Source organism: Gadus chalcogrammus, chromosome 14 (genome assembly GCF_026213295.1).
Source record: "Gadus chalcogrammus isolate NIFS_2021 chromosome 14, NIFS_Gcha_1.0, whole genome shotgun sequence".
Lineage (NCBI taxonomy): Eukaryota > Metazoa > Chordata > Actinopteri > Gadiformes > Gadidae > Gadus > Gadus chalcogrammus.
Genome location: NC_079425.1, coordinates 28770979 through 28789891, shown reverse-complemented (window position 1 = coordinate 28789891; position 18913 = coordinate 28770979). Strand labels below are relative to the sequence as shown.

The 18913-nt window shown below is 42.2% G+C and overlaps 1 protein-coding gene and 1 long non-coding RNA gene across 2 annotated transcripts; both read right to left on the bottom strand.

Moving 5' to 3' along the window:
- Positions 1-104: 104 nt before the first annotated feature.
- LOC130403504 (uncharacterized) lies at positions 105-18399 on the bottom strand. Its single transcript, XR_008904103.1, has 2 exons — positions 18131-18399; positions 105-1345 (listed from the first exon to the last, which is right to left on the bottom strand). It is a non-coding gene; the product is annotated as an uncharacterized LOC130403504 (long non-coding RNA).
- LOC130403503 (uncharacterized) lies at positions 9115-16219 on the bottom strand. Its single transcript, XM_056607887.1, has 2 exons — positions 10531-16219; positions 9115-9903 (listed from the first exon to the last, which is right to left on the bottom strand). The coding sequence occupies exon 1, from the start codon at positions 14921-14923 to the stop codon at positions 13718-13720; it is 1206 nt and encodes a 401-aa protein (XP_056463862.1). The 5' UTR covers positions 14924-16219; the 3' UTR covers positions 9115-9903; positions 10531-13717.
- Positions 18400-18913: the final 514 nt, after the last annotated feature.

The following is an 18913-nucleotide window of genomic DNA, read 5'->3' as shown; positions in this document are numbered from 1 at the left end:
CCGATATTGTGTACTTCCTAGGAAATTAGGCAACCAATTCTTAGAAACACCTATTATCCAAGGTTTATGTTGGTAACAGCCCAAATTTAATGATGTATCTAGAAATTAGCATAGTACTTTCCAATAAAATACTTTTTCTTAGTTATTATTCATAGCTACACCCATTTAGAAAGGGTTTATTCAGTTTACCACTATGGAATTACTTACCTGGTAACAACCTCTGCAGGAAGTTTTCCTCTGGTGTCATGGTACATCTTCTTAAATACTGGGTACAAAGCCGTTTGTTTCCATGGTATTACCAGGTTCTTACCATATCATTTATAATAGATACATTCCATTGTCCATGCAGTCAACACAAACTTGTACCATGTACGTTCTGCGACGTTACCAAGTAAAACACGACAATTTACCCAGTAAGTAAGCTGAAACTGTACTGTAAAAGGAAGCCTCGTTTGTTACCATGGTATTACCAGGTTCTTACCATATAATTTGTAATACATTATTCCCTTTTCCATGCAGTCAACACAAACTTGTACCATGTACGTTCTGCGACGTTACCAAGTAAAACACGACAATTTACCCAGTAATTAAGCTGAAACTGTACAGTAAAAGGAAGCCTCGTTTGTTTCCATGGTATTACCAGGCTCTTACCATATAATTTGTAATACATTATTCCCTTTTCCATGCAGTCAACACAAACTTGTACCATGTACGTTCTGCGACGTTACCAAGTAAAACACGACAATTTACCCAGTAATTAAGCTGAAACTGTACAGTAAAAGGAAGCCTCGTTTGTTTCCATGGTATTACCAGGCTCTTACCATACAAGTTGTAACTGGTTATTCCCTTTTCCATGCAATCAACACAAACCATATATGTTCTGCAACATCGTTCACCAGTAGTTAAGCATTTTAATTGTTGTTATAAAACCCCAAACCACTGTTGATGAAAGACGTATTAAAATTAAACAAAATCAAAGGCTTATCTTTCAAACAATGCATATCTCACAAACAGGCACTGAACACTGAAGAAATCGGACAAACAAAAGAGCCGTCCACATCAACTCAATTTAAATGTTACTGATGGTGTTTTCATAAAACACATGACAGTGTTATGGCAAGTGACCACAAGGAAGACTGCTTCAACCTCTACAATTTGAATAAGTGGTGAATGCCATGCAGCAATCTGCCTATGGGAGCATCTTCGTGGTCATTCGCAAACCAATGAGTCCACTCGATGAATGAGAGATGACTCTTTAGTGTCTTCTCTGTGAGGTATCCCTGCAGTCTCCACATCTGGGATTTGAAGGCTGGCCAAGACCTGACCAGGTACTTCCAAATCTCCCCTTCAAGAATCAGAAGACAAGAAAATAAACATTAGGACTGTCAATTAATTAACATTTCTAGAACATGTAGAAGTCAAGGATTATTTTGTTTATCAGTTAAGAAAGGATGCTGGTCCTCTGGCCATTGTGTTTGGTCATATTGAAAAGAGAAAAAGGCATAGCCATAAATACAGTTAATAGGACGGGAGGGGACAGGCAGTCAGCTCCGGTTAGCCCTTTAGCATCGAGCTAGCGGAGCTTCTGTCATTCAAATAACTCGGACATGTTGTTTAAAACCTATAGCACCCAATTTATTAAAATATCCGGATTTAATCGGGGTCTCTCCCATAAGTACAGTTAATAGGATGGGAAGAGACAGGCTCTGTTAGCCCCGGTTAGCGCGATGCTAAAGAGCAGCTCTACCGGAGCATGCCACCTCAACAGGTGCAAGTTAGCCTCCGGTTTGATATTCGCCGGATATTCGGTTTACCACCCAATCGGATTCATCAACATAAGTGCAATACATTACGGGCTTAGTATGTTGAGGAACAGCATGAACAGCATTTATTATTATAATTATCTAGTTTTTTGTTGGTCAACATCAAATCGATACATTAATGCAACCTTTTAATCCTGACCCACTTGAATCCTCCCCGAAGGAGCACGTGATTGCGAACTCTCCCGGAGCCTCCCCATGAGCTCCACCGTCACCACTCCAGAACCCGCAGGAACGATCAGTTAGTCGACGTGGGCTTGGAGGCTCCCAAGGAGTGCCACAATCCAACGTCTGACACCAAGTCTACGGGGGAATTCTGAGCCAGGTCAATTAAATTGCTAAACTAGGTAGAATAAGAGTCATCCGAACTCACAACAATTATGCACATCTGGGTATTAAATATAGGGTGATATTCTATGAACAAAACAAAAACTGAACCTAAAAGAAAAATTCAGAAGTTATCGGTTGAAACCAATGTTATTGTAAGTCAATTATATTGAATTATTTTCCAATTATGTTATAGTTTTATACGTGGTATGCATTCAATATTCCCTCGTGTATGTAACAGTCGAGTAACCTCCATTATCTTGGTGGCTCTGACACACACGAGAGGACATTCACACATGGTATCTGTATCCACCATTTGTTTTCATTTTATATTTTTACTTATTTTTATTTTCATTTTATTTTTATCTTTATATACACATTCGTAAGAAAAGCACGAACGAAGATGCATCATAATATGCATCAACAGACCTAAAAATAAGCATATTATTTAACAATCCGAGTCCTCAGATGGGATCTCTCCCTGCGGAGCCCTTCATTCTCTAAAGGGTCCGCAGATAGGTCCGCTGAGTGGCCAGGAGTTCTTACACATTCAGAAGCGTTGTTGAGGGCAGCTGCCTCACAACAAACCAAAAGCCTTTGTTAACCATATGGTCATCTAAGTCATCATTCCTTAAGATGTCATAAATATGGGGTTGGCCGTTCCTTATCACTTGCGTCTCTGCGCTTCACTGGGGATCAAGGATAACAGTCCCAAACCAACACAGGATAACAAAGGAACAGAGTGAGAACTGATTTCCACTAACCTCAAAGGATTTTGAACGACCCTGCAGAATAACAGGGTGACAATTCCACATGGGAAAACACAAACATCTCAACTTAAATTGAACATTAACAAAATATCTTAATATTAAAAATCTGCATTTCAATATTAGGCTTCATACTTCTGTTGTTACTGGAACGTTGTCAGTCGGGGACAGTCGGGGTTATGTTATGGCTGTGCGTATTGGTTGACCATTAAACTGGTTGTGATATATTATAATAATCGAATATCCACTGTCTACATAGCCCGTTTTGTAATGAAAAACGTAACACGTATATTGTCAATCACAATTAGGATGAATTATGGATTACATTTTATTCTACTTATGTTATTTATGTAAATATTGCCAATTATTAACCTTAGATTACGTGAAGACTTTTATTGAAATGTCATTTTCATAATTTGTAAGGAAATATATATTTTATTCTTTCTTATTTTGGTACTCTGGACCTCGTCAGGTCTGTTGAACTATACATTTCTACTGCTCGTCCTCAGAATCCTCTATTTGGGGGGGACTCTTCTGCTCTCCTACGAGGCAGGTTATCCCAGAACTCTTCTAAGAATCCCCAGGCCTGGATAATCCCCGGACTTCTGTGGACGAGCGGTATGCATGCTATGGACAACTTTAAAGGATAACCGTTCATGATGTGGAGTCTAGATAATTATTCCTATTTTAAGATCACCGTGTAACTGTCGTACAGGGATCTGGTTGATGTAAGACCCCTGGGTTGGTGTCATTTGTAGGACTTCTTTCGGTTCTGGAATCCGGTTTTCCTAATTGTTGAATTCAAGATAATGCATGCATATTGGTGGTACGATATTATATCTATTGCAATCGCTCCAATGGAAGCAATAGTTGACCTTTGAACATCTCACGCAGTGTTATTCAGTTTATTCGTATGTAGTAGCTGATTATAGCAGAATTTAATCCATGTACCTTTAATATTCGCAAAAAACGTATTGTAATTGTGTCTACAGCAGTTGAGCTAACTCCCTCCTTGGGCACCGTTTAAAACCATGTGCACCATTTATTAATTAGACATATTATTCTAGCAGTTGAACCCCGTGTCTCTTTGAACCAGCCTGGTTCTCTACCTGTCTTGCTACACAAAACGCATGTTGAATAGACAGAAGGGCTCAGCAACCTGAAAAAAATAATTACTGTCAGTGTTTGGCATTTGTTCTTATACTGCCATTTTCTGGAGAGAGAGAGAATTAAGATCAATGCAGAGAAGTAAAAAGATGAGTGTTTGGCAACTATGATGCTTGTGTTGCCACCTCCTAAAGAGAAAAGAGAATTAAGATTAATGCACAGAAGTAAAAAGATGAGTGTTGGCAACTATAATGCTTGTGTTGCCACCTCCTAAAGAGAAAAGCGAATTAAGATTAATGCACAGAAGTAAAATGATGATCGTGGGCAACAAAAAAAGGGGATTGTTGTGTTGCCACTCCCTGATTAGAAAAGAGAATATTTGTAGTAATGTAAACAATTAAAATGATGAATGTCGGGAATCCATTACTGCTCGGGTTGCAAAGGCCTGACGAGAAAAGAGAACAAATTTAGTACAAATGCAAGACATTTATAGATCGTTTAAACTATTAATGTTGGTGAATCAAAAAACATGGATTACAACCTACACAAATACTTGTGTCTGCGATATTAACAAGGGACTGGCTCCCTGTATTTCAGCACCCAGACACACAGACCCTCCAATATACAAACAAATATACTAAATTTACATTCTGTTTCCAACACATTACCAGGTGTTAGGGGTGGGAGGGGGCAAGGGGGAGAAAGAACAATAAGATAAGACTTCAATTTAACTGACAATAGGAAGGGGTTTAGCCTCCTTCTTTCAGTAATATGAATATGGGAGTGTATCTTAGAGAGCGTTTGAAGGTACATCCTAGGTGTGTCCCTCTTTAAGTTGCTGGGCTGTGTGATCTGCAGGGAAATCAATAGGTCTTTGTCTATGAAGTTGATGTGGCATAGGGGGTGTATAGAAATATATTAGATCCCTGTGATTCAGTATGAATGTTAAAGTCATGAGGGGTTTTGAACGGCTGTTTAATGCGTTACCCTATTGTTGCAAGGCAAATTTGGTCTCGTCTGGTGGGGGCAGACAATTAAGGGGATTCTTGAGCTGGATGGGGGGAAAACAGTAGATCGGCTACTTGGAAAGCAGGGGGTTGTCCAGTTGGGACTTATAATAGTTATATTCTTGTGGTGCAGTTGGAGATGTTGAGATGTAATTGCAAATAATCTCGTTTTAACGAGTAGGGGGCACTACCAAGAACTACAAATATGGCGGAGGGGCAAACTACATACGTATCAGCCAACTACAGAAACTTCTCTGAGTTCTATCTGTCCGGCTGAAAACTGGGGTACCTTATGGCATAAGGCTACCACTTAACCGCATTTTGTGCTCTCAGTACACTCTTTCTCTGCGCTGTGTGTACATGTATATATACACAGATAGTCCTATGTGATCCTCGGATGAAAAGGGGAACTACAAACAGAAGTTATCGTTGGTTTTAAACAGCCAGCCAGCCAGCCAGCCAGCCAGCCAGCCAGCCAGCCAGCCAGCCAGCCAGTGTGGGAGAAATTAACCATTACTTTTGTATTAACTATGAGTATTATCAGGCCTATATACCAAGGCATAAACATTAATGGTGGAAAAGTAGAGAAACCACCTCTGGACCCAGAGCAATGGCCTAATAAGGCGCCAAAGACTTTGGGGCCCAGGCTACGGACATCCTCCCATTATTTACATTAACTACAGGAGATGAGCACATACGTAAGGGAATGTAAGGCTAACTTTCCATACCGTGTAAGGCCATTTTGAACATATACCAGGACGGTCGAATAACATGCATGACAGCTCGGTTGAGGTGGATAAGAGGGACTGGGATCGGAGCCCCAGTCAGTGTGTCTTTTGCAAAATCACATGCTCGGCTCTGTTGTACCTATTTTGTGGGTAACAATAAAGTCTTTGTCATTACTTTTTCCGGACTCCCCGATTTCTATTGCTCATAGCTAGTTGAAGTAAATTAGATAAGTCGTTAACAAAAATTGCAACTACACCAGCCAGCCAGCCAGCCAGCCAGCCAGCCAGCCAGCCAGCCAGCCAGCCAGCCAGCCAGCCAGCCAGCCAGCCAGCCAGCCAGCCAGCCAGCCAGGGGGGGCAATTGTTGCGATGATGGCTAAGATCCACGGTACAATCAGATTTTCTGCTTACCTCATCAAACAGCTAAATGGCAACATCAGACATTGACTGCATGTTCTATATGATTTTTTTGATACAGCTAAATCAAGTTCATAATGAATGTTAACATGCTTTTGGCTGATGAATGAACTATCCCACTGTGGTCATCTAAAGGTACATTTTCATCTACCATTTTGCCTCCTTAAATACCTCTGAAAGTTAAAAGAGACTGCTTTACAATAAATCACAATACTCTTTCTCCGTCTGATATCATTTATTTTAAGTGCAGCAGTTGTGTTCTGATTAAACAAAAAAATAGATGTTAGCATAGCCTAGTAATTATAATATTTACAGTTCTCATTACATGTTTACAACTTGAAGACAGCATATATAAAAACTAGTGGCATAGCCTACTCATTGCAATATTTACAGTATTCCTAAAACAAGAATGATCCAAGGTGCTAATCAAAACATTGGCTGCTATTTAACAAGAATTTACCCATAAGACACATGTACATTACAAAGCAAACAAAAAAATTGGCTAATGATATGCAATTAATACAGCTATTTCCAATTCAACATTTGAGTAGTGCAACAACACAACAACATTAAAACAACATTTCTCACTTGTATTGAAATTTTGCTCGTCTCTCTTTCAAAGCAGCAAAGTGATCAATGACCCTCTCATTAAAATCAGGCATGTTCCTGACTAGTTCCCTCTCCATGGAAAGCATGGCCACAGCATTGAGACGATCCTGTCCCATTGAGTTTCGCAGGAATGTCTTGATTCTCTTTAAGGTCGAGAAACACCTTTCAGCTTCAGCAGTTGTCATGGGAGTGGTTATGAGGATGTTCAACAGAGCCACAGTCTCAGATAGGGTCTCATGGAGGTTGTTCCTCTGTAGAACCTGGTAGAGTGCCAATGCACCACTGCAGCCTTTGAAATCTGGACTCTCGTAGATAAGGGACAGTTCAGTCTTGAGCTTCGCCTTATTCAGCATGGGGTATGCCTTGGCAGTGGTGTTCAGAGCCTCATCAGGGAACATATGGCAGTACTGCTCAAACAGGTCTCCTTGTAGCAGCGTAACAGGGCTCTCAAGTCTCATGCGTTCGGCGTGAGACACACGCAATTCAACCCATGCACATGCTCACACACCACACGTAGGGTAACCACTGCCAGACGTGTCGGAATTTCAAAATCGTCCGGGATTTTATTAAAGCCTCATATATGTTCACATTTAATTTGAGTTGGGTTTCTCTGGGTCGTTCACAACCTAGTTAGGCTACGCCCTCCCCTACTCAGTTCTGTTCGCTTCGCATTGGTGGAAGTGAGTAGGGGGAGTGGTTAAGTAGAGCCTTCAGATTGGACGGTTTGACCTACTCAGTTACCGTCGTGTTTTGTATTTATTATTTTACCATTATTGTTTTATAGGGACAAACATTAACAAATTTCTCCTACAGGGGACTGATAAAGTTCTATCTATTGAACAGAAAGAAACACTTGGTCATACTTTACACACTTTACCACAGCATTGGCCTACTGAATGCCACAGATATATTTTCAGCATTGGACTGAATGCCACACATATTTTCTTCTGAATATTAGTGTTAAGGGCATATAATGCTTACTATCATACGTTAGTTACCATGTCTGTGTGGACACATTTGTATGCAGTCACATGTAAATACAAAAAAACAAATGTTCCTATTGACTTATGATGGTGTAGCCATGCATGTTGTTTTATTATTAATATGTCAATTCGTTTTTTAATGAAAATACTTTGTATAGATGAATTATCCCCAAACTTGTCATCGTAACACCAACTGATGTGTATGAAAAACATTTTTCTTATCTATTGTTACCATTATATTGTTTAAAATGTACGCATATATTAAAAAATATATAGCGTATAAAAAGTGGCTGGTAAAAAAGATGAGTGGCTGGTGGGCAAAAAAGTTAATTTCCATCTCTGATGTTGACGCTCCCAAACGCCGACAGTTTTAAGCAGCTGTCCATGTGGATCCTCGATGTTTCATGCTTTTAATTTTTTTCGGACAGATGATGCATATCTGTGAAAGTCGTAGTCCAAGGTGTTTCCGTGGTGCAGCCATCAGGGTGGATGAGGACGCAGGGGTAGCAGAAGAGTCCGTTGGCTACCTTGCATCCTGCTAGCCAGTTTTTCCTCTCGTACCAGCACCGCGAAAATCCCCTGGTGTACGACTTGCCTCCTTTCTTTGATATTTGTTTTATATTTAAATTTGGTCGGGGTGGTCCTAATTCTTTAACAGACAATTTTTCCCGATTGCTTCGACGACTAAATGGTAATTCTCTAAATGAAATTATGGAGTTGCTCTGAGCTGTAATATTCGCCATGACGATCGTGAATGTGACTGCGGCGGCGGCGCAGGCACGTAACGTGATGAACCTATTAAAAGCCATAAAAGCACCACGTGACGTTCACTGTAGTGTACGTATGATATGACGGAATCACGTTAGTGCAAGCACTCCCGGAACCTATAGAGAATGCATTGCTGGGCTTGCAGTTTGAAAAAAAAAGCTTTTACATGAAAGTCAATGAGAGCGCTGGGGGCGATTTCCAGCCAGGCTGAAATCGCCCATAGCGCTCGGTTGGTATGGAACACAACTGCTCAGAGGAAAACAGGCTATCTTAATTCTTCTTCTTTGTTTTTTTGACTCAAGGAGGGCGGCGCCCTATCGCCCTCTATTGGCCGGCCGCCCCTGATCAGCCGACTACAGAAACTTCTCTGAGTTCTATCTGTCCGGCTGAAAACTGTGGTACCTTATAGCATAAGGCTACCACTTAACCGCAATTTGTGTTCTCAGTACACTCTGTCTCTATGCTGTGTGTACATTTATATGTACACAGATAGCCCTATGAGATCCTTGGATGATAAGGGGAACTACAAATAGAAGTTATCGTTGTTAAAAATAGCGTCAGAGAGAGAGAGATGTGTCGTGGGAGAGGCTGGGGGTTGGTCTTTACGAGGAGGTTTTGCTGGAGGAAGATTGGTGGTGGGGGGTTCATTAAGACAGTGGAGGAGGAGAAGCGGAGAGAGACGGGGTTGGAGAGAGAGAGAGATGGAAGGCCAGTGAGGGGACGGGGTGTCAGACTGGGCCTGGAGGGGGCTGGTGGGGACTTTTACGAGTGTAAAGGTTTAGGAGGGACTCGTAGATTAATAATACATCGTCTTTAAAGGTCCCATGACATGAAAATCTCACTTTGGGAGGTTTTCTAACATAAATATGAGTTCCCCTAGCCTGCCTATGGTCCCCCAGTGGCTAAAACTTGCGTTTGGTGTAAAACTAGCACTAGCTGTTCTGCTCGCCTTTGAAAAAACGGAGGCTCAAGCGCGCCGATTTGGAATGTCTGTGCTCATGACGTCATCAGGAATCTCAGCTCCTCCCCTTACTCTGCCTGGCCCGCCCAGAGACGTTGGCCCGCCAATGAGACTCGACCGTGCGAGCGCCACATGTGTGTGTGTGAATACACACACTGTAACACAAGTGTTTCTTGTCGGTTCTTTGACGTGTCTTGTATTTCCACAACGAGACTGTCGTGGGGGTTATCTGTGGCCCACCTAATGTGGGCCATTCTTCGAAAGAATAAGTGATTACAACGTTGGACATGCCTTCTACTATACCAGCCACCTCCGTGTCTGCCGTAGCTCTAGCTGGTCCGCTATTGTTTTCAGTCATTCCTCCTGTCTCTGGTCTGGGGGTTTCCGGAGATCCATCTGGCTGTATGGGCTGGGTTAAGCCAGTGATTAGTTAACAGTTTTTATTAGTATAGGAAAGGGGAAAGGAGTTTTTTGGTCAGAGTCCTCTTGACACTGACCCTAGATGTTAGTTACTCTTCACCCGTTCCGCCACATAATTAGTATAACAGATTACAGCCCATGCCGGATCTATTTCAACAACCGTGCTTAGTACACAGGCTGTGGTTATTATTGCTACCTGACTAGCTATTTTCTCACATTGTTTCCGTAGGCTGCCTTGGGAGTTTCTATTGAGCTGGTCTAAGTACGTGAGGTAGATAATAACCAGGCTTACAGCCACTCCTAGATTAATGAGTGTCTTGTTCTCCCCTCCTAAATATTCTATAGCATGTCCTAGTACGGAGACAACATACATTAGAAAATTCACACAAGTCCATCCCCTTAGCTTGACTGGTAGGTACATCTGATATAGGAATATAATATTGTGGGATGGAATGATTGTTCCAGTATAATAAAAAGCTGCATAGGCCTTAAGTAGGTATAGAAATGCTAATGCTCCTCCCATTAACCTTCCTTCTTTTAAGAGGTGGAAGCAGGCCATGATAGAGTACATAACTATAGCAAACATGTCTCTATAGAATATGGTTCGAAATATTACCTGGGTTAAGCCAGTGATCTCGGACTCTCCCGGGGTGCAATAGTTTGCTCCCTCCATTGGTGTCGAGGTCATATTGCTTGCCATATTCTATCAGGATTTCCGGGCTGCTCAAGTTTTGCTTCTGTCTGGGCTCGGTGTGGAGTGAAGGTAGAATCTGTAGGACTTGGCTGCAGCTTGATTCTTGTCTCTTGTGAGTCTATATGTGTTGGTCTGTTTGTTAAAATAAAATCATGTGGTATAGGCCGGCCTACTTCACGCATTACTCCCCTCCTGCTTCTTTACATTGGACGATTGTTTGCTACAAAAATTTCTTACAAGTTGCCCAAGGCCTATTTTGATCATATAGTATATGACCCCTAAGCATAAAAGGCCCAGCAAGCCGTAACCACACCATATCAGTAGGGTCTTTATTAATGGCCAAATCCAACCTCCTATGGTGTATATTATGCTTTGTGTGACGTCACCTGCTGTTGTCAGGGCAGCTCCACCAATGTGGAGCTGCAGTGACCCCCAGCAGGTTCATGTGGTTCCTCTTGGGCAGGGATGGGCAACTGGCGGCCCATCCCTGCCCAACTCAGCCCGCACATAATTAAAAAAAATAAATTAAAAAAATAAATACATATATCAGGGGTTTTTCTAGAAAAAAAAAGTAGCAGGGAGCAGACCCCTGCGCAAAGCCGAGGGAGCAACGCGACCGAGGCGGGGGATGGTGTGAAAGGGGGGTCTCCCCCTTCCACGGCGCGAAGCCTTTGAAAAAATAATGATTAAATGGTACATTCTGAGGCTATCTTAGAGAGAAATTCTAGCTCTTGTGGTCATCCTGAAAAACTAAAATACTATCAACTTTTGGTAGACTTGTACAACTTTACCCTGTAAATAAACACGACAAATTTCAAAAATATTGGCTAAACTTTTATTAAGTAGGACAAATCACAACAGCAGCCGTCTGTTCCTGAGACTGCCCCAACGGCTCACTGCCTTGTCAAAATCAAATTGATCAATTGCAGGCCCCTCAATACTGATCCTGAGGAGGTGGTTCAGGGTAGCGTTAGTCATGGTAGACCTCCTGTGCCATGCCTCTATGGAACAAGTTTTGGGGCTCTAGAGTCAATAATGGCGACGCTATAGAAATGTTACTATTGTTGTCGTTTTCAGTTTTGCACTTTGCAGACGGTCCCTAAGCTCGCGGCTGAAAGCCGACTGCTCGTAGAAGCCAATGCAATTCAGTTTTGCACTTTGCAGACGGTCCCTAAGCTCGCGGCTGAAAGCCGACTGCTCGTAGAAGCCAATGCAATTCACCGTTCGCTAAAGACGGCTCGTTTGGATGAAAACTATGTTGTAGCTGGTTCTCTGGGTTACTACACTTTTATTGGGCTAATTCGGCCGTGCAGCTGCCATTTAGTTCCCTGCTACGGGTTCCCTGTTAACAGGGAACCCTGTTTGACTGTTCGTTTTGCTCTCGCAAAACTCTTGATCAACACTATTTCTGTCGTTCATTGAAACCGCTTTGTGCAGAGAGAACTGGAATGGTCTTGTATACTTGCTTAGCATCTTAGCGCCTAGACCAAAAACCCATTCAAATACATAGTAGCTAGCTAGCTAGCTGCTAATAACTTTAACGTTAGCATGTCGACTCGGTCTGGGAAACTCCAATTCGGATCGGAATATTTTTGGAGTAATTATAAGTTATTTGAGGATCAGACACATTGTCAGGTGGTGGTGTTGGGATATTTTCGCGGAGAAAAGATCGTTTTGAGAAATAGTGTATGTTGTACAGCAGCATGTAAGTACAGATCCAAGTCTGACAGGTTCAGTCGGCATTTCGGTAGGATGGCGCACGCCGGGAGTATCGGGGCGCAGCGCCCCTGTTCCCTTGTTTAGAAAAAACCCTGTATATATATTATAATAATAATAATAATAATAATTGATCGAGTTACAGAAAACTCGTTCAAGAAAGATGAGAAGAATTCATAGAATTCAAAGGCAAACCCATGCGTCTAGTTTGCTTAGAAGCGATATCAGTCATTAAAGATCCACTTAAGTCGCCACTACAACTACTACAACTGTTTGTTGGGTTTGAGTTCATTGAGTTGTTGCACTTAATGTTGGGCCACTGTTTTTCAGTTTTTTGACTTCATTGAATGATGATGTATGTGAGCCCTTTGCACTGATAAAAATACTGACCATTCATGTGGCTGTTTGAGCATGGAAAACATGAAATTAATGTATGTTGGTTCAATTAACATACCGTACATAGGTTATGATTCTGGACGATTTTTTAGGTAGTGGCCATCGCCAAAATGCACCAGAATACAGGAAATCATCTACCAAATTCAAAATTATGTAGCTTCTCTCAGCTCACGTTTAGTTGAAGTGTGCAGTCATGTGGCCCTCCGATGGTTCTGATAAAAAATGTGGCCCTCTTTATCATGAAAGTTGCCCATCCCTGCTCTTGGGGAACCTTTTGCTCCGTGTACATAGCCGTTAACAACCTCTGGGTCTTGCAGGTTGGCTACATCCTTGCTGTATTTTTTATCTTTCTTCAACCCTGTCCATACAGGGAGAAAACATTTGGTATTGCACTTCACACATGTTCCTGGTGTCACATGTGTATCTGTTGAAGTTTAGTTCTCTAAACTCTGAATGTGGCCCTCATAAAGGGGGCTCTCTGACCACTTGGTGGTGGTGCCGTGTGATCTGCTCGCCCCTGCCATCTGAAAAACAGGGTTTAGGTGTGTCCAAGAGTTATTGTTTCGCGATCCGCTTCAACTAAAAAATGTGGAACTAGTTCCCATCATCCTCCCATTAAAGCGGGAGCGAAATTGATAGGCTCCTCCCAGTCCCCCCGGGTTTACAGCAGAGCAACATACAACATGGTGAGGCTGATCGTGAGAGAGGGGGGGGCAAGGCAGATACATCATGTTCGCATATAACAACTTTTTCCAGATAAATGATTTTTATGACCGCAAGTCATTTCTACAATTGCTAATTTATACCTCCGACGTCCAAATATTCCCTCCGTATTATCACCGCAATTTCATTCAATACTCCATTTTTACATTCATTATTAGTATTATCAATCTTCGCTGCTTTTTTATCAAACTTTACCAAATTGTATATACCATGATTATATTTAATCTTCAGTCACAAAAATAATAATTTATGAACAAAAACAATTAAATTCTCATTAATTTATTATTAGTTTTATTAGTATTAGTATATATGGTATTGTTAATTTCCGCTGTCCTTCTTCTAAGAAGGGTGGTTGTGGTCTTTCTTTGCTCGTTGACTTTGATTGTTCCTTGGTGGAATTTTGATTCCGGGTAGGGGGTTCCTCCTTTTGTGCCTTCAGGGATCTGTGGGACCATTCTGGGTGTTTATGAGATGGGAGTGTGTGACTCTCTTCTCTTTGTTGCCGGCGGGGTTCGGGATACCGATAGTCTGGTACCGGGTATAGGTCATGAGCCCTCTGCACCTGACTATGCATGGGGTCTCTTCCACGGTTAGGGTTGATCAGTCCCCTAACTGGGATTGGCCGTACTATTATTGGAGCCGGATTTAGATCTGGGGTGGCCATGTCCATTAGTGTGGGATATAGTACTGGAGCATGGTCCTGTCCCGGGTTAACCCAGAAGGCCAGATGGTGTGGCCCCACCAGTTCCGAACCCCCATAGTTATATGCGGGGGGCCTGTATTGGTCAAAAACCTGGGTCCCCTGGGCCGGTGGGGCCCCCGGTTGTGTTGGCTCTCTTCTTTGTGGCCCGTAGATTAATTCGGTTTGGGGGGTCCCTCTATTCCGGGGTTGGTAGAGAGTTACTCGATCTGTCAACTGTTCCGTCAATTCTTCATACTCTTCTACCGAGTGGGTCACCAAAGTGAAGCGAATGGTGGGGTTTGCCCAGATCAGTCTATGGAAGGCCAAGGTAAACGCATGTGTTTCATATTGGAAACCACCACCTCCAAACACTGGCAGGACAATCCTGATTGGGGGGGGTTCTCCCATATCGAGTACCGTCTGTATTCCCAGGTTCATCACTTCCTCTAGCACCGCCTGTTGGTCTTTGACCGTCTGGTGCCCCTGCCTGGGGAGGTAGCAGCAATGCACTATTCCCACCAGTCCATGCTCCTTGTTTGTTTGTAGGTGGGCTGATGGGGTGTGGAATGGTAGCCGGTTATTTAGCCTTTGATCCTGAGTAAATCTATCCGTTAATGTGGGGAATCTATCCCTCAGTGCTCGAGCGGCACGCGAATCATGAGATTTGGATTGGTGGGATTCAACACGTAAACCTTTTCTCCTGGTTCTCGGGGCAGAGGACAGCTCCACAGGTCGCTCTGGTATATGGTCACCTGTCCCTCCTGCCATGGTCCTCTTATGAAATCTGAGGGCGCCCATGGCCCTGGTACCACGGACCCAGGTCTCTCTATCACCTGGGAGTTTCTTCGGGGGGGCACCGGGGAAAGGGCGCGTGGCGTTGATGCTCTCCACTGTCCTTCATGTCCAGGTTCTCCCTGAGGCTCATCATATCCTCCCGAGATCTCCCCGTCTTCCAGGGTATCTATCTCGACATCTCGCTCCCCTATCTCAGAGGCAGCCGTTCTGCTCATGTTTTTATTTTTATTTATTTTATTTTTTATATCGAAAATTTTAGGGGGAATTTTTACTTTTAACACAGGTTACCTCCTTTTTTTAACCTAATCTATATTTAGGTGGGATTTTGTTTTCAGATAAGATAACTTATTTTACTTTCTCTTATTGAAACTTCTAAGTGGACTTTTATTTATTTAACTCAGGTTGCCTCTTTATTAATGGATTTTTATCTTTGACTAGAATTACTCTCTTATCAAACTAACTATACTTAATCTTATTTACGCTCCGGGGGTTAACCCGTTTTACCAGGTGGAATATTATTTCTTATCACAAATCAAATTACTCATGACGAGAAATAACTCCGTTGACAACCTGCTTTATCTAACTAGGGAATGGGCAACCCTTTTATTACCAGGTGGGAAAAAAGCTATATTAAGTATAACTCCGTTGACAACCTATATAACTAGGTGGAATATTTCCCTCAACAAATATAACTCCCTCACCAACCTGTTTCAATACTTTAGGGGGCCAACCATTTTATCACTAGGTGGAATATTATTTCTTATCAAAAATGTAATTACTCCATGAAAAAAATAACTCCGTTGCCAACCTTCATTAATAGGGGGAGGGGTTACCTTTTTTACCAGGTCGAAAGTATGCTATATCAGAGAATGACTCCGTTGCCAACCTATACAACTAGGTGGAATATTACCCTCGACAAATATAGCTCCTCTGCCACACCTGCACTATACTATAGGGGGGGGGGGGGAAAGGGGAAAAACGTTTTTCCTAGGACAAAGCTTTTATCAAGAACCAAATTACTCCATGACAAAATATAACTTCAATAATAACCTTCATAAACAAGGGAAGGGGAGACCCCCTTGGCCAGGCGGAAAATCAGCTCTATTAAGAATAACTCCGTTGACAACCTATATAACTAGGTGGAATATTACCCTCAACAAATTAAACTCCTTCGTCCACCTGTTCTATTTACTATGAAGGGGGGGGGGGAAAGACCCTCTCTACCAGGTGGAAAATTAGCTCTATTAAGAATAACCCCGTTACCCACCTTACGACAAGGTGGAACGTCAACCTCAACAAATAACTTCTTCGCCTACCTGCTTTAATCCACAAAAGGGGGGGGGGGGGTGGGCGGGGCTAGAAACCCTTTCTAGCAGGTGGAAAATTAGTTTATAACTTCTTTTGCCAACCTGCGTTAATCCACGAAAGGGGGGAGGGAAACCAGGGGAAAAACCCTCTATAACAGGTGGGAAACAAGCTCTATTAAGAAATGACTCCGTTGCCGACCTATACAACTAGGTGGAATATCACTCTCAACAAATATAACTCCTTTTAGCCACCTGCTGTATTCACCATAAGGGGGGGAAAAACCCTTTTTTACCAGGTGGAATATTATTTCTATGAAGTATAACTCCGTTAGTTACCTGCAAGCTACGGTGGAATGTTACCTTAGAAAGAAATAACTCCTTTACTAACCTGCTTTAATATCTTTTAGGTGGCTAGCCTATTTTATCCTTGATGATTATTTAGATAAGGTCGCCAGTTTTTTTTCTAACCAAACAGGCCTCGTCCAATAATTATCCTTAACGATTACTTAGATAAGGTCGCCGGTATTTCAAACCGATCAGGCCTCGTCCAATAATATATACGATTACCTGGCTTTTTAGACCAGTAGGCTCCGATCAATTTTCAAAGACAAAAACGGCCTGGCTTTTTAGACCAGTCGGACCCGCTTAACCTGAAAACTAAATCGAATAAAAATAAAATGAAAGTGGAACGTTACTCTTAGCACAATTACCTATCCTATTAGACTATTTTATTTTTAGGTGAGATGTTACCTTTAATAAAATTATTTTATTTATTTTCATTTTATTTTTTATTTTTATTTTATGGGGCTAGCTTAATTTATCCTTTAAGTCTATTTAGATAGGGCTGCCTGGTTCTCCTGACCAGTCGGGACTCTGTTTAATTCTGAAGTCAAAATGGACCCGTTTAACTTGAAAATTAAATCGACTAGAAATAAAATTAAGGTGTAACGTTACTTTTAACACAAATACCTATCTCATTCAACTATTTTATTTTTAGGTGAGATGGTACCTTTAACCCCAATAATTTATTAGGCGTGCTAATAAGCAGAAATAACCAATACTTGATAATTGTAATATAATCAAACCCATCGACTATCGCCAACCAATAATCAATAATTTCAACCAAATACAACAACCATAGCTATCAATGCCAATGAACATCAATCAATTTTCTCGCAATTCAAAACCAAGACTGCCTAGTCCGTTGTCTAGTCACAGCCTCACAAGACGCAAATATGGGGAAAAAACCACTATCAAATTACAATCGCAACAGGATTGCAATCATCGATCACTCATAAGCAATAATCAATAACCACAACCAATCATAATGCAACTATAGTTATTAATATCAATGATCGAAAATTAAGACCAAGACTGCCTAGTCCGTGGATTAGTTACGGTCTTTTTTATTTTAGGCGTGCGATTCGTCCACTGGACTGCCTAGTATGTTTGACTAGCTACAGCCCCACGTTGGGCGCCATGTCGAGTGTTGGGCACCGCACGCGCGGTGATTCATAGGAACAATAGCGTACGACACACACACACACACACACACACACACACCGCTCCGCGGGTGGTGTTTTGTGTGTGTGTGAGTCCGGGTGTCGCACGTACGCTCCCCGGGACCAACCTAGGTCGAGACCCACTTGTCTCCGTGAATCGTCGGTTTCACGGAGGCGCTCGGTCCGGCTCGGCTCAGTCTTAATCCGGTCCGACCCAGGTCACTCTGTTAAGTCCCTTCATAACAGTTACTCTAATACGAATTCAGACCCGTCCGTTTGGCTGGACCAAAGTCTCTCGAAATAATAATAGTTAATACGAAATGATGATGTATCTTTTGGCCTTGTCAACCCCCATACACGTCAGTCACAATCAACCATTGCTTGTACTATGCGCCACTTACCGTGAGGGGATCAGCTGGGAGAGCGTGTGTCGTTCTGCTTTGCCTGTGTCGAGGAGTCGACAGGGAAAAGGACTCGAACGATTGAGTTAACCTACTACAAGTGTAGTCAGGTAGATTTATTTTTAGGTCCAATAAACACAATAACTTTTACAACTGAGTATAGATTTGAAAAGAAAAGACAATAAAAGAAGAAGAAAATAGATAAAAAATGGACAGGACTTTTAACCCAAACTATTGCTAATTCTAACAAGTACCCCTGACTGCAGCCCGCAGACGGAGCCCACATGGAGGGGGCGGGCACTCAGTCCACATGGAGGGGGGCCGGCACTCCGCCCACATGGAGGGGGCGGGCACTCAGTCCACATGGAGGGGGCGGGCACTCAGACCACATTGACGATTGAGCAGATTTCCGCTGCTCTTGTTAATGCAAGAGTAAACGGTAATACTATGTTAAGCTAGCGGGAGCCCATGCTGTTAATTAAATTATGCAAACAGATGGTACGGGAGTATTGTGACTGGGTATCTTTCTTGCTGCTGCGTACCATGGAACTATTATAAAGTTAAGCATAGCCTAAACGACTTGCAAATACATTTTCTCTTGTTTATTTCTTTTTTTTCTCTTAGCTGTTCCACTCATGGACCTATTAAGGTTCCACTTAAGAGTTCACGTTACAACCGTTCGCCGTTGCTCCATGTTTAAATCACAGTGCCTTGTTCGTGACCAGTCTCAAATTCACTAACTGAAATAGTGCCCCCTAGTGATCTTTTTTTTTTTTTACTCAG